General features: G+C 37.0%; 5 protein-coding genes across 6 annotated transcripts; all 5 read right to left on the minus strand.

The window, feature by feature from the left end:
* Positions 1 to 696: 696 nt before the first annotated feature.
* Positions 697 to 6,690, minus strand: LOC116295280 (uncharacterized). The gene is made up of 7 exons (XM_031703062.1): positions 6,409 to 6,690; positions 6,179 to 6,283; positions 5,430 to 5,676; positions 5,050 to 5,247; positions 4,412 to 4,539; positions 2,892 to 3,809; positions 697 to 1,696 (listed from the first exon to the last, which is right to left on the minus strand). Exons 1-7 carry the CDS (start codon positions 6,488 to 6,490, stop codon positions 1,563 to 1,565), a joined length of 1,812 nt encoding a protein of 603 aa, XP_031558922.1. The 5' UTR covers positions 6,491 to 6,690; the 3' UTR covers positions 697 to 1,562.
* A 2,300-nt stretch (positions 6,691 to 8,990) lies between these two features.
* Positions 8,991 to 10,525, minus strand: LOC116295279 (uncharacterized). Its single transcript, XM_031703061.2, has one exon. The coding sequence runs from the start codon at positions 10,485 to 10,487 to the stop codon at positions 9,561 to 9,563; it is 927 nt and encodes a 308-aa protein (XP_031558921.1). The 5' UTR covers positions 10,488 to 10,525; the 3' UTR covers positions 8,991 to 9,560.
* Positions 10,526 to 13,052: 2,527 nt separating this feature from the next.
* On the minus strand, positions 13,053 to 14,886 carry LOC148908718 (uncharacterized). The gene has a single exon (XM_089036091.1). It carries the CDS (start codon positions 14,834 to 14,836, stop codon positions 14,015 to 14,017), a length of 822 nt encoding a protein of 273 aa, XP_088892217.1. The 5' UTR covers positions 14,837 to 14,886; the 3' UTR covers positions 13,053 to 14,014.
* Positions 14,887 to 18,859: 3,973 nt separating this feature from the next.
* LOC116295283 (uncharacterized) lies at positions 18,860 to 20,128 on the minus strand. 2 transcript variants are annotated; one of them, XM_089035492.1, is made up of 2 exons: positions 19,715 to 20,128; positions 19,498 to 19,617 (listed from the first exon to the last, which is right to left on the minus strand). In XM_089035492.1, exons 1-2 carry the CDS (start codon positions 19,952 to 19,954, stop codon positions 19,609 to 19,611), a joined length of 249 nt encoding a protein of 82 aa, XP_088891618.1. In that variant the 5' UTR covers positions 19,955 to 20,128; the 3' UTR covers positions 19,498 to 19,608. The 2 variants fall into 2 exon arrangements, with proteins under 2 accessions (XP_031558924.1, XP_088891618.1); XM_031703064.2 differs by having other exon boundaries at positions 18,860 to 20,128.
* A 784-nt stretch (positions 20,129 to 20,912) lies between these two features.
* LOC116295282 (uncharacterized) lies at positions 20,913 to 23,214 on the minus strand. The gene has a single exon (XM_031703063.2). It carries the CDS (start codon positions 23,151 to 23,153, stop codon positions 22,098 to 22,100), a length of 1,056 nt encoding a protein of 351 aa, XP_031558923.2. The 5' UTR covers positions 23,154 to 23,214; the 3' UTR covers positions 20,913 to 22,097.
* Between the last annotated feature and the right edge of the window lie 1,846 nt (positions 23,215 to 25,060).

Below are 25,060 nucleotides of genomic sequence, written 5' to 3' on the forward strand. Positions count from 1 at the left end.
TTGAAGGATGGCACGCTAAGACTAAACACATGTATATTCTAAAGAAACACAACCCAACGAAGCAAGCTATTAATACAATCCATCGACTATACTCTTTTGGTTCATTAAACTCTTTTGGTTCATTATATTAACGCACTTTCATAATTTGAACTTTCTGGAAACAACCATGTAAATTCTAGAAGATAATATAGGTAAGTTGTAGTGCTTGGGAACGAGGTTATTCCAGGCGAAAGCCCTTGGAATTAAATTCGGAAAAATTAATTTCCGACCTCGCTGGGATTCGAACCCACGACCTTCGGAATTGTACTACCGATGCTCTACCAGCTGAGCTAGAGGTCAGACTGAGAGCAGGCCGGGGTGAAATAGATGTTAGGATCCTAACATCTATTTCACCCCGGCCTGCTCTCAGTCTGACCTCTAGCTCAGCTGGTAGAGCATCGGTAGTACAATTCCGAAGGTCGTGGGTTCGAATCCCAGCGAGGTCGGAAATTAATTTTTCCGAATTTAATTCCAAGGGCTTTCGCCTGGAATAACCTCGTTCCCAAGCACTACAACTTACCTATATTATCTTCTACTATTTCATTAGTGCCACGCGGTCCACATACTTTCATGTAAATTCTAGTTTAGATTGGTTGTTGTATTATATTAAAATAAATATGCTGTCTTAAAATATATCAAAAATATCATACGTCACGCTATTCTCATGTGAATTATATTTGATTGCCGTTACTCAAACTGTCATAGTTATAACTGCGCATGCGTAACAATCAAACTAGGTCGTAGCAGTAACTGTACATGCGTAACACTAAAACTGTGTCATAGGAGAAACTGCGCATGCGTAACACTAAAACTGTGTCATAGTAGAAACTGCGCATGCGTAACACTAAAACTGTGTCATAGTAGAAACTGCGCATGTGTAACGCTGAAACTGTCATGGTAGAAACTGCGCATGCGTAACACTAAAACTGTGTCAAAGTAGTAACTGCGCATGCTGCTTAACACTCAAACTTTCAAAAAGGCTGGGTACAAGCCATAGAAGTAGGAACCGATTTTAGTCATGGTTATAAATCCACATGCACAAAATATTGTTTCACTCAAAATTTGAAAGCTGCGTTTCAAGCTGAGCAAGTGTCACAGAATAAAAGTAAAACGTTATAGCGTGTGTACTTGGGTTGATTTCAAGTTCCGCCTTCACTGTCTATGAAGCTAGGGTGACTGACTCCGGAACCTGGGGGCGTCGAATGCATGCACAACGAAATTCTATGTGGCTACTAGTAGATTGTTCTGTCGGTAAGCAATTCAATAGTGCTGTAAAGCAAAAATTTACCAAACAATTTCCTTTCCCTCTTCCTCTTATGAAGAAGGCTTTCACAGTGTAAAAACTTTGTTTACGCGAAAGCTGTTTCAGACTTAAGAAAAGTAATAGTATTGGAGGAGCAAACAAGATTTAGCGCAAAAATTCCTCCAGCCCAAAAAATAGGGATCGGAAAAAAGGAAACTTTACGATTTTTAGTAGAATTTGACGGAGCGGTTAAACTCCCTCTCTCTCCTTCGCCCCCTGATTAAGAGGGAAGGTTTGAAAGATGGGATCGTTCTTCCTCAGTAAGACCTCCATACAGCTCTTCAGCCCTTTTAGAGTAAATCAATGGACCACGTTGAATATGTCTCGATTGTGAGTTAGTCTTGTTTCGTATATCTGTAAATAAGAATAAAATATGCTAAACCACCAAGTGAGTTACTGCCAGTGTGCAGTGAAGAACAGAGTTGATGGGGCTACATGATTAGGGGGACCTTAAGCTGCAGGACGGCAACACGGGCAACAATGTCGGCGAAATTGAGGCGCTTCAACCTTCTATTTTATTAATATTTCATGTCTGTCAAGTGTTTTACTCAATAAGCATCCCCGCTTTAGATTGAAATGACGTCTTTTGGAATCGCTTTACTTAAAACGAAAATCAGCAAAGATATGCTTTTAGCGTAGCCGTTCTCTTTAGTACGTAAAAATAGGACATTTCACGTCTTACTTTCGGCATAAGACGGCAATGATGCACAGTATTTCGTACATTCCAACGAGTATCTATTGAATAGCACAATTAGTGCTATTGCATGTTTGCCGTCGTCGTCGTCGTCGCCGTCCTGCAGCTTAAGGTCCCTATTATGAAGAGACCGCTGTGAGTGGGTTTTCAGGGCATATACATTTGATCTTCAATGTGAATATAATGCATTGATTCATAGACTATAGATTGGAGACAAACGCGGATTGGACTAATTTGGATATTTCTTGTGATGGGGATAATTTTTCAATTAAATTGGGTTTGAGTAACTAGAACCTTGAGTACAGGAGCCCTTGCTCGTTTTTAAGATGGCTAATGCTAAGTTCACATTGCGTAGCTCGAAAGAAGACTTATGGCAAATTCGTGGTGCACAGGAATGCGGCAGTAAATTTAGATGAAATCAAAGAGCTGATTGATAGCGGAGCTCCACTATCAGTCATCAAGCAATTTTTAGCTATTTTTCACTTGATCTAAGAAAAGCAAGTTATTTTGTAATTCTCTTCCTTACCAGCTAAACGGTGAATTTGTTTTCAGCAAAACACAGCGCGTTTAGCTGTTTTGAAGCCGGCCCTCATTTCCAGGCTACTGTAACCCAAATTTTGCCTATTTTTCTGTTTTGTTTTGACTAAAATATGATATAAGTGCCTACGACAAGCATTGATATGCACAGAAAGAATGAAAACAATTCAATTCTACCACCATCTTTGCTTCATTCTTTCAAGCTCCAAAAATTTTAAGGCCCGTCATTTTGTCCACTCATGCTTTGCTTGCCGCGTTCAATGCTTAGCTGGTAATTTGAGTCCTTCCCCCTCCCCCTCCCCCTTCGTGAAATCTTACCTCCCCATAGATCCTCGATCTTTTGCAAAGCTTCACTATTTGGTTCATCGTACATTACTCGTACACAACCCGGCTGTTTCTTCAGCTGAAGAACCTCTCCGGTATACATGGAAAACCCCGGTAAGATATCTGAAATATCTTGAAATCCAGTAGGCCAACGTCCCCGCTCTTTGTCCTGCCACTTGCCCCAAAGTGAATCAATAAATGATGCAATAATCAGGTACTCAGGGCTCCAGATATTATCTTTAGAACACATGGTACCTCCTATTGCGCATGTCACACTGTGGTGGAACCCTAAACGGAGAATAAACTCAAACTCTTTAAAATCTTCCGTTGAAGTATTAAGAGCTAAACGAATAATCAATGCATCAGGAAGTTTGGTATTTTTGGCAAAATTCCTCTTCAGACATTCCTTAGATACGTCTTTTCCCTCAAAATTCCACTTCTCTTTACCAAATGGACCGTTTTCAACACACATGTCTTTGCCGACCCCATTTCCTCCGAAGCCACGTAAAGATTCCCACACGATATTTGCTGTACTTGGCCGAGGAAACTTGGATATTAGAGTCCAGTCCCAATACGGAAGAGTAATGCGGCAATCGACAGAGCGAAGCAGATTCTCGACTTTCAAGAGAAAAGCTCTATGCCATGGTAAGAAATACCTTCTTGTGTGGATATACCGGGAAAAGTAATTTCTATAAGAGTTTGCGTATTCTTTAAATTGTCTTTTAAACTGTGGCCGAGTTGTTATGATCCTGAAAGCAAATATGAACAAAAAACGCTCTTGAACTGACATCGTGGAGTAGAATTTACGGATTCGAGTGCAGTTTGTCACGTGACCATTTTGGCATTGGCATAAGCGCCCACATTCATCGTACAGCGGTTTTCCATCATTTTTGCAACTTGACGAATAATAACCTAAAGAATAATAAAACCAAACAGAATTATATCCATATATTAAGTTTTCATATTCTGTAATGCCCATAAGCCTCTTGCTTGGGCCTCATCAATCATTGTACATGCTATTTTTTCTTATGTCGTTGAATAAAATGAAAAATAAATAAATATAAAAAGACAAACTGAATACCCAGTGCATTTCCCCACTTCAAGCGTGAATGAGTCGTAACGCGGGCCCTCATTGGTCGAAATTATATTTTTTAGCTAATGAGACTTTTTCCAGCGCGCGCGATCTGGATTTGAATTCCCTTAGGAAAATTGACACATTTCCGATGGTTTAGGGTTTTTAGGCTTTGATTTTTCATTAATTTGTTCACTTGTTATTTAAAACAATTCGCTTCGTGGTTTCGTAGGCTTCTCTCATGTTTTCTCAGCAATAAGCATCTTTCAATATACAGCTGCATAAGTTGCTTGATATACTGCAAGGATCACCTCAATTTTATACATTACAACCTCAGTACAAATATATAGTTCATATATATATTCTCATACAAGTAAGCATTATCTCGCGCGTTTAGATCAGAATATGAAAAACGCATGTATTTCTTAAACATTTTTCTTACCTTTTCCACTCAATAATTTGATTATCGTAGGAATATCAACCAGGTTTGGAACATGAAATAAGTGCTCTCTGATTGGACGGCTCACGATACCTTGGACCTGCTTGTATCCATTTTTATCAGCACCAATACTGAAATAGAATTAATAAGTAGGTTAATAGTATAATCTCGCTCAGTGCACAGCAAAATATAGTTTTGGGAATAATGAGGCGCGATAAAACAAAGATTCATAAAATAAAGTAAAATAAAAAAATTTCAGTGGTTGCAATAGACCGATTTCCGACTATGCGCGAGCGCTTTCATAGTATCGCAGGCGCAGGCATGAAGACGAGACATTTTCGGACAGCGTTCATAAGAAACCTTTGGATAGTTATAGGAGGTTTCTAAAACTCTTAACTAAAAGTAATTACAAAAAATATTCCTTCTTATCATATATAATGTCAAACATTTTTATGTGTTTTCCTTACGCGCGCTTAAAATCTTGCTCGAAAATGCCTCATTCTCTAATCTGAGCACGCGATACATTTGACATACGCGCATTTTGAAAAAGCTTTTTTTGGACGTTAATTTGTGCGGAAGTTGGACCCAAGTTATTACGCAAGGTACAAGCATTGAACAAATCGGCAGTAATACAATGGTACCTTAGTCCGTATATTTTCACACCTCTTCGCTCGAGTTTCTTCACATACGAAGCCGATGAAGTCATATCAGATGATTTCCCGGCTGATATGATAAACAGCACTTTGTTGGCTTCTTTCCGAATAGCATGTCTTTTTACAAATGCTTGCCAGTAAATTGACTGTAGACATTTTCCTAGCGCTCTTTCTTGTTTCAGATACCTGGGGGAGCAAAATATGATTATGATTATGATATGATTAATGAAATATAAATCAAAAACAGAAAGGGATTTTTGAAATGAGCAGCTAAGCAATAAAGTACGGTATTGTTTCTTCCTAAGAAACAGATAATAATCTTCAGATTACCCTATGGGTGGTAAAATACAAAATTCAAACTAACTAACCTCAAAGTAGGAATGAAACCAACTAAGCATTCCTTGTTGACATGAGCATCGAGAAAAAAATTAAAGTGCACATAGTTGCTTGAACAGGAAACTATGGCAACCCTTGCGTTGCTAGGTGATATGCTGAAGCTATCGATCAACACCTTGGTAAGATTCTTTTGATACTCAAAAATATCCTTTGAGGATCCACGACTTGCGTCCAAGGCAAATATGATGTCTAGCTTTGGTGGCATTAACTGAAATTGTCCTGGACAGTCAAACATTGGATTAATAGATAACTGTATTCAAATATTTGTATCATTTTAAGACTTAGAAGCGAGGCCTATGGGTAACTAAAAAGACTGACCCAATCGACCAAAAGGAAGGAAGCTTTTAAAAAGGACGATAAACCGTAAATACTGCGTGACAAGTTGCAGATCCCGTTTCGATTCTTGTACGTGACACAAGTGACCTTACCAATAAGATCACCCCACTGACCGGGAAAGCAAAGGATTTCAGTCTAAGGTTTCGTTAGAACTAGATTACTAAACAGTTGTTGGCTTAATTGGTCTGATTATTTCGGCTGATGGGGTGTCCCTAATATTCTACAACACTTATTTCCTCTTAGCTGGGTCTAATTTGTGCAGCGCACGAGACAGTCGGCGATAAACAATCCAAAAGCGCAATACCAACGCGTATAATCATTAATTTCAATGGCCGTCAGTTATAGGTACTGTCAGTATCATAGCGTCGTTCAGACCATAACATACCTTTACGCTTCGTTTTTATTGGATTTGATAGATTCAAGAAGTTATTTTCAAGTTCCTTAGCTAACTCTTTCAAATTCCTTTCACTGGGCTTGTGATTACTTGAAGCTAGAAAAAAACGTATAGATTTTTTTCAGGAAAAAAAACAACACTACAACCTAAAATTTTCTTTAAAAAATATAATTACCAAAAAAGGGATATATTTAATAAAATATCATATATCTCATACTTACTTTCAAGTTTTGATTGACAATTTTTGAGAAATAATAACGCCAAGAATAAGTAGCAATTCACTAGGAAGAACAATCGTTTCATTTCCGCATTCCCGCTGTTGACATCAACCTTTTTTTCGATTGTCTAAGTTTCCTCTTTTTGCTCTTTATTGCGTGGTTATCGCTGTAATAACTTTAAGAAGATAATGCAGCATTACAGAATCAATCGTAGGACGATATCTAGCTTTACAAACACGATTGGAGAGCCGCGAAAGAAGTTTGAGGGTGATGGTTCGTTTCCTATATCTTTTGTTCTTTAATTGAAAGACACACAAGCCTATAACCAGCCAACCCGCCAGCCACTCAATAGGCTTACATGAACATGCACCTGTCTTGAGGGCACAGGTTACCAAACCTGTTAGAATAGTTAAAACACGTGAATAAAAAGCGAAACTTAAAGAATGTGAAAAAGTGTTTAGCTCTACTGACGTTTCAGCTAGTCATGTTTTTGGAGTAATAGAGGAAATTAGAAAAAGAATACAGTTTAAATTGTGCAAGGAGTAAAATGATGTTCTAGAGAAAACAGTATCATAAAGACGACGCCACACACACACACACACACACACACACACACACACACACACACACAAACACACACACACACACACACACACACACACACACACATACACACACAAACGTATGAGGTTTTTGTCTTTTTAAATTCGAAAATACTATAATGATTAATATATTGTGCTTCAACAAATGAATATATATTCAACGCCTTAACGGTAACTTCAAATCGTAAGCCAATAATCACAATGTAGTAGATAGTAATTTACTCGTGAAGATATCACATTAAACTTAGGATTTTTGTTCATATTAGGATTTCTTACGCTTTCACGAGAATTATAGTTTGACGATTTTCGTATCGCACGGGAGGGAATGGAAAACACTATTTCTATATTTTTCTTTTTCATGCATTTTCCTTTCTATTTTAACTTATCTTATGATACTACGTAACATAAATCAAACCAAGCCTGTAGTATTGCAGATTTTTATAGCATGCAAGTTTTGAACGTCTTAACGTGTTTACTTACTATCTTAAAAAATAATAAATGAATGAATGACCACTGACTTGAAGAACCGGTCAGGAAACAGATGAGAGTGAACAACATACATAAAAAAAGAATATTACATGGGCGTGCGGAGATACGAAATATATCTTCGAGTGTTGAAAACACGAGAAGATAAATTTCGTATCTCCAAGCACCCATGTAATATTCTGTTTATTATATAATTATCCATAAAATCAACTTAATAAGGTTTTTATTATTAAAACTAACTAACTAATAGCTTAAATACACATGGTAACGATATTTTCACATGTGAAAATAACGTTATTTTCACATGTGAAAATATCAGTTTTTCGAAAAGGAGAAATATAGGTATTTTATGGATAATTATATGATAATAACATTTCTTTGATAATTTGAAGGGGAAAAAAAAAACAATAGATAGTAGTTTAGTAGGGGAAAAAAATAGCTAGGTCAAGGCGGCATCTCCTATAACACTTTCACAGTTAAAAATGCAAAAAATATTATTTATCTATCCGACACACAGACCCCCTTTTTCCAAAGTACATCCAGATTTTTAAGTTCAGTTACCAATAAAGATGTCATCAATTATATAGCTTCATGCATAATAGACCATGTAGTGGAAATACTCTAGTATCGAGTTCCCTGTTGCTCAGGGTTATACTCGACTTTGTGTAGAATATTCGCGTGTTCTATTGAAGGTCATTGGACTTTCAAAGGCTTTTTATTGTTAAAGTTGTCTATTCTTTACTTTACCGTTGCTATTTGTGAATATTATTCTGATACTGAAATGAGGCTAACCCTTAATAAATGAGTCTGTAAACAAGGAACACAGCGGTTATTTGGACTTTTCTCTAAAAAGTTCCATTCACGGATGATAAGTTTAGTCAACAGTAAAAGTACAAGAACGCGGTCATCTAAAACAGTGCGCAGTCTTCATTTTATGGATACAGTATTTTATAAATTGTTGAAATAGCGAATCTCGATACAAAGATGAAACATGATTTATAATGACCCTGAAGATGGGCGCTAATGTCCGAAAGCTCGGAAAGGAATTGTTTTTGGTTGAAGAAACATTAGCTTAACCAAATATGAAACAAGTTATGTTTTGTTACACGTTTATAAATGAATTAAATTGCACGTTTATAAATGAATTATCCTTTTTGTATCTACACATACCATGTAAATAGAAAAATGTATCATCTACCTAACTGCTTTTACAATTTAAATTTATGTACTAAGTAGCTATCTATCTAGTCTAACTTTTAAGTTATCATAGGTAGCTCGTACTTTTATGTATGTCATATTTCTCATAAATGTAAATATTTAAATATTGTGTTATATTAATAAGTACTGAATAAAATATTGATTGATTGATTAACATGTACAAATGAATCATAATTGTTACAAAGAATCATGAAATTACCAGCATTGTTTTTACAAGCATTTTTTTCATTATCATGAAAATAACACTAATTTTATAAATAGCAATATTTAAGAGGAAGCAATTGATGGGCTGCAAGCATTCCCAAGACAGTCAAAAGACAAAAACATAGTGGCCATTTTGGTGCCGTTAACAATGGATGCTAATGAGAAATCTTTTTTTAAATAGACCTTTTCTGAGATAGCGAACAAGATGCATTGTGGTGTAGCTTGGGTAGAAACATCTTTTGTTCATCATGTCCGGTGTCGTCTGTAGCGGAGCTATACCACAATGGATCCTCTTTATCGAACTCAGAAAAGGCCTCTGGCGTCAACGCTGCCCCGAGAGGCCGCAATGACTGTAAGATATTACCTTCGCTTATTATGCGTGCATCTATGTAATTAGCATAACATGTGGAAATAAAAAGCAGAATAAATGCGGCAATCTTGTTCTGTGGGTTAAAATACAACAACTACGTAACGCGCAATCAAAGAATACTATTATTATTTCTGATAATCAAAAAACATTGAAACATTCATCTCTAATAAAAAAAAGGAAGATTTTTTCCGGCCCGATTTCATTTTACCTTACAGATTCATTTAAATTGGGCTCCCTGTGAATTGCGTATCGGGAGCTCCGCTTTTAGGCAGTGCCTAAATGTTTATATCATCTTGGTAAGGTACTCCCATGCCGAGGTTGTCCCTTCTTGGTTGATCATTGGGCATTTGCGCGTTATTTTGATTTCCTTCGCGTTTTCTTCCTTTAATTGCCTCGTCATCATAAAAGCCAAAGTGTTTCAGAATTTCCAAGATGGAAATCCAAATTTTCATGGCGTTTTTTGCAATGAAAATAGATGCATCGTGTTTGTATCTGAGCCACAAAAGCAAACGAATAACAAGCAGTACTACGTTTACCAATAACATCTGAATACCAAGTCGACATACATGAATATAGCTTTTAGATGGGTCTTCTACGGTTAGTGCTTGTTCGTATGTTTCGAAGATCGAAAAAATAAAGCTCAAAAATACACACATAATGATGATAGCATCCAATGCAAGTGGGATGGATAGCGATTCCTTTTGAGGCAAAATCATTTCCAGCATTTCGATGTCATCAAATAAATCCATGGCTATATCCCAGCATAGACGTATCATGAGATCCTTGTATTTTTCTTTGTTTTGATCATCCGACTTGGTCGTTAAACTCGTTGAGACCAGTAGAAGAGCAATCAAAGCGGATCCACACATCGTTATCTTCAAAATGTTTGGCCCAAAAAACTGGTTCTTGTCTAGATTCTCTCTTAAGCCGCCAAATATGAGGCCAACCATTGGGATTAGAAAAGTAGACACATAGAAACCCCATACGATCCATAGCCTGTTTAAAGTCGGTTTATCATCAGAATTATAGGAAATGACACCATACGCAATCAGAGTTGGCAACACGAGGACAATCAAAGAAACAAACGATTCTTTCTTGTAGTAGATGCTTGGGTACATGGAGAAGATAACTGCCTGTGCGACCAGTGATGCTACAAGCATAAATCTTCCAATGTAAACGAAGAATTTTGCTATTTTCTGCATCGTTATTGAATGTTCGTAGTTATAATGAGCAGAAGCTGAGGCTTTTGACCATGACAGCAGAATTAGCTGATCGAAGAGCTTCGAAGCACAAAATTAGCTGACAAATAGGTTTTAGTTCACTCTCTTTGGTTGAATATTATTTAAGTGTGCATCATGTTCTAGCTTTCAAAAGCTATTTTTTTCAGTAACCCATGCAGCAGCTGGTTTTTTAAGGATTAAGTCAACCTCGTTCCAGAACCTACCCTTCTGCCAACACTGGCCACTATGTGCTGTCAGCCAGAAAGAATTCTATTGAAAACTTATGATTCAGCTTATGAACATTCCGCAGGAGACAGGAAATGACGTCAAGTGAAAGCCGGCAATTCACTACCCCAGACAGTTTCGAGTTTTAAGGCTTAGTCCATCACCAGGGAATAAATGATACAATTATAAAACATATAAATTATCACAATGGATGAAGTGGTGCATGACAAGCATAAGCTTATCCTTAATAAAACGAAATTTGGGAAAGAAGGACGGACGAACGGACGAACGGACGGAAGAAATCAAAATATAAAATAACAACCTTTCAGTTAAGAAACATAGCTTATCACGTGACTGATGGCAAAAGTCTCAGACTCTGAATTTGATTATATAGCCTCTTACCAGTTTTTTCTAATGATTAGAAATCTTTCATGGTGGTGCATTGACGTAGAACCAACCTTTTCATGGCTGAAAAAACTGGTAAGAGGCTATATAATCAAATTCATGTTGAATAAATAATCACTTTTTAGGGAAAATTTCGACAATCGATTGCTCATAAATCTAAGTCCTCCTTCCAGAGTTGCGAACTGGTAGACACATGCAAGGGGACAATTTTCGGGAAAAAAGAGAAATTCTGGAAAAAAAATTAACTTGCTGGGTTCCCCAAAAATCATGACTTGACAAGTCCGTTGGCGGATAAAAGAATAGCGTCAAAAATTAACAAAATCAAAGCGTCCAGGAAGGGTGAAAAGAGAAGTAAACCGGCACAGAAAAGAAAACCTCCAAGAAATAGTGAGGGCCACAGAATTCACTTAAGTCAATGAAGGAATTTCACGTCGAGGACGCCAAAGTCTTGATAAATGTAAAGCTGAACTCGGCCCGCTTTGGCATGAAAAATGAATTATAAAACCAGCTTCTGTCAAAAATTTGAGAGTAGCCTAAAGATAAATGGATCATAAAGAAGAAAGAAAACGACTCGAACTGATACTGAGGGTACCAGAAATTAACAGGTTAGAGAGGATATTTTGATGGAAGAATGACTGGCCTTAGCATCATGGTCCATGTTGGGCGAGTACTCTTCGTCTTACTTTTGCTACTCCAATGCTTCTTGTTCAACGTCTTCTTTATCAAGTATTCTCACCCAGAATACTCATTCATGGCATTTCTTTACATTCCTGGTCTCCTTGCATGGATTGTATTTGTGGTGCAAAAAGGCTCGATTCATCATCTTTGGCTTGTATTGGGCTCTCACATATGGATCGCTTTAGTACCCTATCTTGGCATAATGTTGAATGATGTCGTTGAATTCATTGATGCTAAGGAAACACTATTAGGATCCAGTTCTTTAAAACTAACAATCAGCATTTCACCTATTTTGGTTCTCCTCATGCTCAACACAGGACCCCCGAGAGAGAAACATCGTGAACTTTTAAAGAAGTTATCAGCCAACATAAGCCTTGAAATGTTCGACTCCATAGAGATTTTGGAAATGCTTATGTACAAAAGACAGACAATGCAAGGTATACCAGATCAATTTAAAGTGGCTGTTGGAGTCTTTGCATGCGTAAGTTTGATCGCCTCTCCACTAGAGTTGATGGAGATTTTCGTGGAAGATTCTGGAAAGACTCATACTTTAAAGGCTCCTTTTACAGCAAGGTTTGTCCTGCAAATCGTCATTTCCAACTGCGCTTTCCTTGCGGTTCGTTTAGTGCTTTGGTTGAAATTTGCACAGGAGGCTTCCATATTTTTAGTCAAGAATGCACTGAAGATCACAACGTGTTCCTTTGAAGTGTGCAGCGTCTTTAGGTTATGTGGATGCCCTGATGAAGATGAGTAACATTCAATTGAATGCAAATGTACTGAGTGTATATAGATAGACCCTTTGCATGTGACGTCAAAGGGGCACGAATTTCAATCTCACGAGAATTGTAAACCTATTGTTGTGCCCTCCAATTTGAGCTGCATTCCGACATGCCGTAAGGGGTCTATAGGACACTATCAGCGATGATCCATATACAGCGTAAATTATGAATTAAACTTTGGTCCTGCTGTGGTATGGTGTAGTAAAGATTACAACGTGCCCCTTAGAAGTACACAGCGCCGATGAGTAACATTCAGTAACTAGATTCAAATGTGCTTTCTCGGACGCTTCGTGAAGCAATGGCATATATTGTAATTATGAACGAGGTTATGGTGGTGGTATGGGGTGGGTATGGGTATTGATTAAGCTTTATCTTGTGATGATGTTGTTACATCATTGCTGTTGTTTTTGTTGTTGCTGCTGTTGCTGTTGCTGCTGCTTTTTTTTTACAAGAACATAAATTTACTGGGTTTTTTCCCTTTATTTTAAAAATCTGTACTTACAACGTTTTTACTTTTCAAGATATTACTGCTAATGATGATGATGATTATAAAAAAAAGACGCGACGATGACGATGCTTTTCCAGTGCAGTGAAATCGTTCACGGTGTGACCTCATTTCAAGGACCCAAACACCAATTTATCATTTCCTCGGCCAAATTTATATTTGAAAAAAAATAAAGTTGATTCCCATATACCTGCTCCAGAAGAACCATGAATATAAGATCTCAGTTTTTCAGATTAAAAAAGGCAATATAAGAGCTAGCAACATAAGAATGTCCATTTGCTAGGTTTTTGATATTCTGTTTTATTACGAGTTTTCTGGAATGCAAATGACAAAGATTTGAAGGTTTCCCACTATCGAGCAGTTCTTACTTTGATGGCTCCAAGAGACATTTCCGTCTGACCTACTCTTCAGCTTGCATGGTTTTTCATATACTCAAAGCACGTCAGTTTCACAATGCTCAAGAAATCTGCATAAAGAAAGCCGGGGAAACTCCTCGATTTTGTCAAGCAAACAACCTATAACAATTTTCTCACAAGTAATCATTTTTATTATTTAAAAAATAAAGTAATATTCTTTAAGATTATGTTTCAAAGAAATAAGATAAATCACTTTGTGAAATGTATAAATCTATGTTTACATGATTATAAATATGTGGGAAAACAATGACATACATTTCTTATTCTGAAGTATCTACGGTGTGTTTCTCAGAAATCAATGTTCAACACTGCTTACCTAGCACATTAACACAATGTTTAGGGCGGTCTCATCGCTATGCGCTGTCTTATCAAAGCCACTGTTCAGTAAATGAAAGATTTTAGGTTTCTTACTTAGGCCAATATTACGATAAATGTAAGGCAAAAAAAGGTAAACGTTTCTTGTTTTTGCAGCTTGTCTTTTAATCATTAAACTGTAATTGTCTATGGTTCATCGAAGCCGCAACGCAATCTTGCAATGGTTATGATCCCAATCACTATTGTGATTAAGTTTTTTGTAATGAATATCGAAGCGTCGTGTTTATACTCCAGCCATACCACCATTCGAATAATAAGCAACGTCAAGTTCACGCAAAGCATCTGAAGAATAATTCGGCAAAGGTAGAGCGTCTTTCGAGGTTTGTATTGGCCATAATCGATGAGTTTATTTTCTGCAATTTCCAGTGGCGAAAGAAGAAGGCTTGCACAAACGCAGACGATGATACTGATTTGTAAACCTTTTGGTAGGTGGGTGAGGGATGATTCCTTCTGTGGTAGTAACACCTCCAAGACTTCAATATCATCAAACAAATCCAGTGCTATACCTCCACACAGTTGAACGACCAGGTCGCCATTTCTTCTTGCATCTTTTGCTGATACAAACAAAAGTACAGCAATAACAGGGGAGCCACAGATTATTATCCTCAGGATATTTGGCCCAAAAAACTCATTAGTGTCAAGCTTATCTCTTAGATCCCCAAATATAAAGCCAACCATCGGGGTGAGCAGACAAGAGACGTACAGGAACCACACTAACCATAGCCATTTGACTTCTCGTTCACTTTTCCTCAATATCACAACCAAGGCAGCAATGACAGTTGGTAATGCTAACAAAAAGAGGGCGTTAAAACGTTTTTCTTTACGATAGATGCTTGGGTATTGGGAAAACAAGACGGCTTGTACAAATACAGCTATGGAGTACGAGAATCGTCCAATACGTGCTGTCCATTTTTGCACATCTTGCTTGTTTAAATGTTTGCAGCACATTGTGAGCTTGTGTCTTGACACAGTAAATGAAGCTTGAATAAAGTTTACTTATATATATACCTATCATATTGAAATACTATTGGTTAACTACACAATGGCGAGTACTACGTAATTCCTAAAATAGATTTCCAAGAAACTTGAGGGTCATTACACTATAGAAACTTACACCAATAGATCAGCAAATACTGTCTTCTGATTGGACGTCAATCACGTCGTTTCCATGACATTCCATATGCACTTGAAAGGTATGTGTTTTCTGACAATGTCTTGGAAAAACTTAGATTAACGTCTACCAAAACTCTATTTAGTCGCCACATGGAATTGCATCGATTTTTGTGATTGAGAAGCGCTGTAATAAGAAGCTAAGCTCTTTTGAGCCTGCACTGATTTGCCCGCTAACACATGAGTGACAAATAATACTCTAAAACTAGATGGAAAAATAGCGAACACACAAAAAGACATTTACAGTGTTAATTTTTCTGGCGCACAGGATTTCCCCCCCGAAAGACTAAGAAATATTTTTCTCGCTATACATTGCATAAAACTTAAAAATGAAATAAAAAAGAACCATAAAGGAAACATTGGGTTATCAAAATTTCTATTTCAATCTAACTGCTTATTACAGCGTGAACCATGCCAGGGATATTTCCCTAATGAATAAAGATAACAGAAATGTTTAGACGTACAGCGTCACTAATGGGGTATTCCCCTAACGAGTACCTACCAGACGAAAAAAAAACCCAATGAAATAATGAAACAACTTATGTCTAATCCGAATCTTTATGATGCTATTGAGTAATACAAAATTCATACAGGGTTTTTTTTAATGCGATTTTTTTTTTTTACTGAGTGTGCTGTACGTTTTTCTTAACCGGGAATGCACGGAAGGGGAATGACTACTGAGTGAAGTAAGATATTTTCCCCCGTCTAACTGGGACAAAATGTATTAACTAAACTAACGTATAAGGATTTCTCCTCGGTAGTGCTTTCTCCTCGATGTATCCTCGGTAGTGTTTTCGCATTTCGGAGGACGACCAATTCCAAAAGACTCGTCTCCTGCTGGAGCCTTTGCCTATGGATGTTGATGTAATGCTAATCCGTCAGAGAGATTTTCCCCGTCTAATTGCGATATAAAAGCCTAAAAATAATAATTTCTCCTGGGTAGTGCTTGTGCATTTCGGGGGCTCAGTTCCAAAAAGTCCCGTCGTCTGTTGTTCTCAAAACCAGCCAAAAATTCCTGGAACTCAACACTGTCATCTTCATTTTTGCATCCACTATATGGAAGGTCAGCCCGGGACTCACTGTTGACTAGAGTGTATATGTACAAGTGTCTATGAGTACATATACAAAAGTGTCTATGCATTAAAAGTGTATATGTGTATAATATAGGATGTATATGTATATACATATATACATATGTACATATCAGTGACAGGTATATATTAAGATGGATAAATACATATACATACGTATACACGGAACATGTATATAGGTGTATATATACAGATGTACACAGTTAGATTCAGGACAGGGATATACTGAGATAGAGCCCACCACGTGCTATTAAAGTATTCACGCGGGTACTGAGCGAACAAACCCCCCTGTATGATCAGAAGAAAGGTGAACAGCCACGAAGATGGTGATGTTAAACATTTCATGATCGACAACTTGTAAGTCATAGCTCTACTAAATTTCCTTCACCTTCGAAGCATTTTAGTGAAAATGAATATGCATCAGACAATCGCACACAATCGCAAGACTTCCCATTGGCTGGATTTGACTCGTTTCACCTCAGAACTCTTGAAAAGGATAACGTTATAGACTAAGCGAGACTTACTATTAAAATACCAAAAATATCAAAGTGATCTGTTTGTCTGCCATGACAGCGAACATCAACATGAATCTTCAGAATGACCTTATCTTGTGCCATATAACATTATAGAGAAAAATTAGCAAGAAAACGCGGACAAAAAGACTGCATTCTGAAGCACAGAATTATTCTTTGCCCAGTTCCCCAGCAGCAAATTAGCATTGAGTATCCAAATAGTTTTACTCTTGGCTCAAGAAGTTGAGCGAAAAATAAATAGCCCCTATTGCTAGACTGCACTGAGCAGTTGTCATTTAGGTTTGAATGCAATTAATTAGATTAATTAGATTAATTAGATAATTAGATAGTATTTCTTGTTTCAAAGCTAATAGAGTGAAGTCATTAAACCCGTGAAATAGATATTAGACTAATACATTTTAGTAGACCCTAATTCCATTGTTTTCTTTTGTGTCTATTTGACTATTACACGTTGACTAGTATTTTTTATTTCACGGGTTAAATGGCTCCATTCTAACACGTTACTGAAGTAGCCTTGGATAAGTGTTCTTTACTTATGCTCACGTTAAGTTTTTATGTCAAAAAGTGTTTTCCAACAAAATTCATGATCTTACGAAAATAGGTTTTTGACAACAAATAAAAAATTTTTTCAAATTAAATTAAAGTTCATTAATTTCGTTTAACGCCATAAAAACACATCTGATGAAGTAAATACAAGGTAAATGTATTAGGTCTGAATTCCATGAAGTATCACATGAATTTCTTGGAACCAAATAGAAAATAGACCCTTCTCCAAAACGGCGGCCACAAATTCAAATGATTAAACGGCATTAAAAACCTATACAAGCTAACACATGCCAGTGTTAGAAAGAGCACTTTTACTTTAGTAACACTACAAAAATTCATTTTATTGTAGAGGTTATATTGGCCGCAGTGCTGGTATAGCTTTTAACTCACCTTACTTTGTGGCCGCCACTATAGATGAGGGTATATTGGGATCTCCTAAAACATTTATTATTTATAATGCTATAATGTGAGCTAAACATTTTTTGTTGTTATTTTGATCCTAATTTTAACCTCATTTATATGTGGCTGAATGTAATTCAGTCTAAGTAAAAATCGAGTCAAGCTTGCGCAGTCAGTCAGAGGTATCTCGAACGAGAGCTCATCGATTTGCGGGGTGCCCCGCATGGTCTCTGGGTCTGCTTGCAGAGATCGCAGTTCAGGCTTAGTTAGAAGCGTACTTACTGCAGTTGTGTTTGCAAATTTTGTTTTTCCCCCTTCCGCCTCCGGAAAGTAGTAATAGATGATACTTATTCATTTGTCTCACGATTAAGGGTCATTTGACTAGAGCAGTATTAGCAGCGAGTATTTTCATATCTGACCCAAAATGGTTGAGTTCAGTAGCTCTAGCGGCAGTATTTTCAAAACTTACACGATATATAGAGGACAATACATGGGCGAATATAGATACGAATTTTATCTTCGAGTTTCAATTGATATCTCACTAGTGACCGCAGCTATATCTAAATTGAGAAAATAAAATTCGTATCTCCAAGCGGCCATGTAATGTTCTGTTTATTATATAGATATCGATGAAACTTAAATAAAACAAAAGCTCAAAAATTCTTTATTAAAATACGTTACTATGTCAACAACGATATCTTCACGTGTGAAAGATATAGTATCTTCCACTGGTGAAAGATATCAAGTTTTCGACACTAGAGAAAACCTGGTATTTCATCGATATCTATATAATAAATTTTTATACTCTACTATGATATTGAATTCATGTTTATAAAATAGAATGCAATTAGTAAATGACATGATTCAGGCTAAGAACGGAATAGCGGTGTCAGATATACTCTGGAGAGAAGCGCATCTTATTAGTCCATTGGTACTTTAGCTTGTTGGAGCTTCAAAAAAGTAAATGGACGTTACAAAGAACTAGATGCGCTTGCAATCGAGAGACTTAGATGTAAAATATAACAATACACAGGCTTTTAGAAGAAACAGATGCGAACTTTTTTTGGATTATAAGACGTGACCACTTAGGCCTCTATTGTAAACAACAGAAAACGTTGCATTTCCACACGTCCTTTGATTTCTAGACACGATTGAAAATATGTAGGGCCTACTAAAAGGAAAATTAATCATATAGGGATATTATATAGAAAAACAAAGGCTCGAGCGAAAAAAATGTTCTAGTGTACTTTATATTTATTTTTTTACTCTTCCGCATTACGGAGGACATTATCTTGATCTCGAATTTAACAAAATAATTAATTATTTAATTTTTCCGATTTTATTTTCACCATTCACTTTAATCTAAATTGGGCTCCCTGTGCTTCTATCAGCGACCTCTTGACCTTCCCCAGACTAGGGAACACTGCCTTCATTTTTCCTTCACTTTTCAGTTACCAAGGCTTCCCGTTCTGTGAAACTGTATTCTAGTGTTTCTCTTGGATCTTTCTTTTTCTGTCTTCGTTTTTGTCCAAAACGTACAGCACAATATTGTAAATCATGATCAAAATAATGATCATATTCTTCGCAACGAAGATAGAAGCATCGTGTTTGTGTTTTAACCACACAACCCGTCGAATGATAAGAAGCGTGAGGTTGACTGGTATTTTCAGAATCAATCGCCAGAGATACAGTTTTTCACTTTTTTCGATTTTACCTCCTTGAAGCTTGTTCTCGCTTATTTCCATGACAGAGAGTAAAAGACTGGCAAGAACTAATGCTATTGTGGTGCCAGCGACGGAATCACGAAGATAAACTGACCCACTTTGGGGGAGAAGAGCCGTTAGAACTTCCACGTAATCAAACAAGTCTACGGCGACATTCCCACACAGTTCTGCTATAAACTCACTGTAGTGTTTTCTTGCTTTTGCAGTAGTTATAAAGAGAAGTAAAGCAATTCCAGGAGTGATACACATAGTCATCCTCAGAATGTCTGGTCCAAAAAAAAAGGTCTTGTCAAGTTTTGACCTCAAGCCTCCAAATATTACACTTATCATTACCATAAGAGGAATAATATAGGCCAGCCATACCTTCCACAGCTGATCTATCTGTTGCTCATCTGTCTTCTTCTTTTGTTGGTACCACCATACTATCAAACTCGGTAGCATCACAATCAGCATTATGTTACCCCATTCGTTTTTCCAATAGATGCTTGGATATCTAGCAAGTGCAATGGCCTGTACTAATATCAGTATGATAAAAAGTAATTTCCCGATGCCATGCGTCCATCTCAATACCTTCTCTTTCTTGCTTGGTTCGTTTGTAGTCATCTTGATATAGCTGCAGTCTTTTTTCCTTGCTGTTGATGCAAGGACGGCGGACAGACGTTTGTCTGCAAATGTGCGTGCAAAGAGGTATCATTAAGGCTCAATACTGACATCTCATTGGTCAATTTCAGGAAGACGTCGACCCAAACTAAAAATAGATTTCTAATAAGAAACGGCCCTTCAGTTAACTAAACCATACAGTATTTATATTAAATTTATTTTATTTTTTTTAGCTTAGCAGTAATTTTTTATCTAATTTTAAAGTATTTAAAAATCACGTAAAAATGCCTAAAAAATGCCTACAAGCAAAAATTTAACATTGCAGGAATATTGAAGCTTCTAGTCAGTGTACGCGGTATATTACATAAATGCTTCAGTATAAAATAAAGCAATATCTGATTTTCTATTGTGCTTATTTGCATTACGTTATGAAATATTGTCCTTACAACTACGTTATATATTTACAACATACAACACTCAACTCACATGTTGATTTTTATGGAGGGAGGAAACCGGAGAACCCGGAGAAACCCCTCGTAGCATATACAACACAACGGCCGACCGCAGGGCTCGAACCAGCGACCCGAGGCGTTGGACTCATAGCGGTGAAAGACGACGCGTTAGCCGCGAACGCCACCCATGCTACTACCCTACGCTACAATCTGAGTCGAGGCTCCGGGGTAACAAAAGAAAAATTACTATTATGCTTTGCCTAGTTCCCAAGCAGCAAATTAGCACCGAATATCCAACTCGTTCAAAGTTGAGCGAGAAATTAATAACCGCTAGCGCTAGTTAGCCACCAGAATCCATTTGTTTCTACCAAGGGAAACTTCCCTCGACCGTCTGGTAGGGTATTCCACATGGTGAAGTCTTCCCCAGAATTCCTACCGTCTTTGACTGCACTGTGGAGGATAGTTGAACACTAGTTGTGACTTAGGTTTGAATCAATTTACATAATTGGTTTGTATTTCTCGGTTCTAAGCCAATGAACACTTTATTGACGTAGCCTTTATGGATGACTGTTCTTTAGTTTTGCTCACGTTCAGTTTTTGTCAAAAAGTGAAATGAATAAAACTAATTTCATTATCAAACCACAATAGAATTTTGACAACTAATAAATTGCATTGCTAAAGTGTATCATGATATTTTTTTTAACAACATAACATTACAACTGAGAAGTAAATTAATTAGGTATATATTAATAGAGTGCATTCATTCAAACTGTTGAATAGTTAGGTAAACTTATCTAACTTAGATAACTATTTAGTTGACGTCACCTAAAATAGTAAAAGCGCTGCAAATAACGGTCATGCTGATCCGGGGGGTTGTTTTACCAGAGAATGAGTGAATAGGCATTCATTTGTACCATCGTTTCTCCCCCTGATCTCAGTAGCTGTTTACTCGTAGTTTCAAAATTGGGTGACGTCAGCTAAAACAGTAATTGATAACTTATCTAATTTAGTTGACGTCACCTATTCAACAGTGAGACTAAAAGCACTCTAGGTATTCTGAATTCCTAATAGACCCTTCTCCAAAATATCAGCCACAAATTAACAACAGAAACCTATAACAGTGCTAGAAAGAGCACCTTTACTTTAGCTACAAAAAATGGTCTATAATCTTGGTGTGTAAGTTATTTTCTCTAGTTCGTTTGCTACACATGCATGAATTTTACAAGGACAGCCAGCTAAAACCTAGTCTCCCCCACAGCTGCTTTCAGTGTCGTCACGCAAAGCTTCGGCTGTGGACAGGGCAGAAAAACGGTTTTTGGCCTTTCGCCATTTTACGTATTTAAGCTCAATATTTTGTAAACACGTTCTTTGGGGCCAAATAGCAAAATATCAAATGCGACGTATTTGAGATATACAGCCTTGTACTTTGGGAGAGGTGATGTTTTGATCAGCAGAAAAACTGATCCCTTTCGTGAATACAAATAAGTAGATTTACTCTAATGATTCGATTAAGTTTCGTCACAAGTTTCGAGCAGCAGTCACGCAAATGAAACGCTTAAAAATGTAGAGTATTAAACACAATTAAATAAAAAAATCGTGAAATTAGCGGGCTTGTCGCTTTTCTGCCTTGTCTCGGCTGTGTGGGAGACTAGCTAAAACCGCAACTGATAACCAATTTTGAGTTCCAAGAAATATTAAATGCCACATGCTTCTACATTTTGTCCTTGATTGTAATAGTCTTGGCTCTTGGATTTGGCAGTTCCGTTCCCAAGGCTTTCTGTTTGGTGGCACTGCCCATTTCCAGTGTTGCTCGGCGACTCTTCCTTTTTTGTGTTTTCTTTTTTGTCCAAGAAGTACAGCACAATATTGTAAATCATGATCAAAATAATGATCATATTCTTCGCAATGAAGATAGAAGCATCGTGTTTGAGTTTTAACCACACAACCAGTCGAATGATAAGAAGCGTGAGGTTGACTGGTATTTTTAGAATCAATCGCCAGAGATACAGTTTTTCATTTTTTTCGATCCTACCTTCTCGAAGCTTGTTCTCGCTTATTTCCATGACAGAGAGTAAAAGACTGACAAGAACTAATGCTATTGTGGGGCAAGCAATGGCATCAGAAAGATAAACTGACCCACTTTGGGGGAGAAGAGCCGTTAGAACTTCCACGTAATCAAACAAGTCTACGGCGACATTCCCACACAGCACTACTACAAGTTCACTGTAGTGTTTTCTTGCTTTTGAAGTAGTTATAAAGAGAAGTAAAGCAATTCCAGGAGTGATACACATAGTCATCCTCAGAATGTTGGGTCCAAAAAAGTGAGTCTTGTCAAGTTTTGACCTCAAGCCTCCAAATATTACACTAATCATTACCGTAAGAGGAATAATATAGGCCAGCCATACCTTCCATAGCTGATCTATCTGTTGCTCATCTGTCTTCTTTTTGTGTTGGTACCATACTATCACACTTGGTAGCATCACAATCAGCATTATGTTACCCCATTCGCTTTTCCAATAGATGCTTGGATATCTAGCAAGTGCAATGGCCTGTACGAATACCAGTATGATAAAAAGCATTTTCCCGACGCCATGCGTCCATCTCAATAACATCTTTTTCTTGCCTGGTTTGTTTGTAGTCATCTTCGTAGTTCCTTTCTTTCTTCTTTCTGCTGCTCCAAGGACGTGGGACTGACGTTTGTCTGTAAATGCGTGTGGAGAGGTATTTATAAGGCTCAATAAACATCTCATTGATTAATTTCAGGAATGCGCGTCATATTGCAAATTAAAAATAAATTTCTAAGAAGCCCACTTCAGTTAGCTGAACCATACAGTATTATATTATATATTTTTAATTTATTTCTTAACTGAACCATACAGTAATTTTTTATCTAATTTTAAAGTATTAAAAAATCACGTAAAAATGCCTAAAAAATGCCTACGAGCAAAAATTTAATATTACAGGAATATTGAAACTTCTAGTGTACGCGGTATATTACATAAATGCTTCAGTATAAAGTAAAGCAATATCTGATTTTCTATTGTGTTTATTTGCATTACGTTATCAAATATTGTCCTTATTTATTTTGAATTTCAAAACTTCGTGCTGAATGAGAAAGGAATTTTTATATCAGAAACAACAGCAGTGTTCTTTATTAAAATAAAGGAATTTGCGAATGTATTTTCTTTAATATTTTCGTTATAGTGTGCAGGGTTACCGGATGTTTAGCCCACAAGTCAGCCCACACCATCAAATCAATTTCCCACACACGATATCTTGTCATATAAATATACACATCAATAGCTTTATGAAATACAATTTATGTAATTTTAAGTCCATCAAAGCAACTTTTAGGATAGCATTCCAGTTGTCTCGATGAAAGTCAAAGCGCTGAGAATTGACTTCAGACGCGAACGACTTTGTTGTTGACGGAGTGACGGCAATAAAAGTGTAAAGACTTGCTCGTCAATGAAGTGAAACCAACAAGTCAGATTTTCGAAACAAATCTTGGCTTTCTGAAGAAAATCTTTATTAAAAACATGATTATCTAATCTTATCGAAGGTTTTTGTAAGTATCAAGGCGATTAATGGGTAAGGAAAAACACCACGAAAGACTGAAAAGTTCAGACGCAAACGATTTTGTTGTGTGGACTAAAATGCTCGTCAATGAAGTGAAACCAACAATCGGTCAGATTTTCGAAACAAATCGTGGCTTTCTGAAGAAAATCTTTATTAAAAACATGATTATTTAATCTTATCGAAGATTTTTATAATTATTAAAATCACGGCATCACTAATAAGTCGTCGCTTGTTTGCTGTTTGCTAGGGTGTACCTCAATACGCGGCAATGTTTACGAACAATACACGCGATCATGTATTGTTCCTATTTTTCTCACCTCTACAGAGCCCGTTAAGGGACACTCATAAACGCTGACAACTTTTTTTTGAAAAATCCCGAGTTACTAGTGTGAAAATCCCGAGTTACAAAAGTCCCGACTTACAAAAATCCCGACTTACGAATATGCACGTGCTCGTCGTTATCAACATGCCGGACATGGCGGACATGGAAGACACCGTCACTGTCGACAAGGTAAGTTTTAATTTTGCTTTTCTCTTCAAAATCTAAATTGAATAAGAAGGAAATTGTGCTTCTTCTCACTAAGGAAAAAATTAAAACTTACCTTGTCGACGGTGACGGTGTCTTCCATGTCCCCCATATCCGCCATGTTGATAACGACGGGCACGTGCATATTCGTAAGTCGGGACTTTTGTAAGTCGGGATTTTCGTAAGTCGGGATTTTTGTAAGTCGGGATTTTCGTAAGTCGGGATTTTTGTAAGTCGGGATTTTCGTAAGTCGGGATTTTCGTAAGTCGGGATTTTCACACTAGTAACTCGGGATTTTTCAAAAATAGTTGCGCGTTTATGAGTGTCCCTTAACGGGCTCAGTACTACGACACACCTCTCATGAGCAGAGAACAATAATTTACTTATTCACAATTTCTATTGTCGTTTGATAAACCTAAGCTAACCTTGTGGGGCTACAGATGAAACTAGTTCAGAAGAAAAACTTAAAAGAATACAGAGAAAGAAATATCGTAATTTGCAATGTAAAGTGTTAAAACTATGGGAGGATTAATCTAAGAATGAGAAATCAGC

Source organism: Actinia tenebrosa, unplaced genomic scaffold, assembly GCF_029948245.1.
Source record: "Actinia tenebrosa isolate PJP-AT-01 unplaced genomic scaffold, QUT_ActTen_1.0 PGA_scaffold3__52_contigs__length_22856419, whole genome shotgun sequence".
NCBI classification, from domain to species: domain Eukaryota; kingdom Metazoa; phylum Cnidaria; class Anthozoa; order Actiniaria; family Actiniidae; genus Actinia; species Actinia tenebrosa.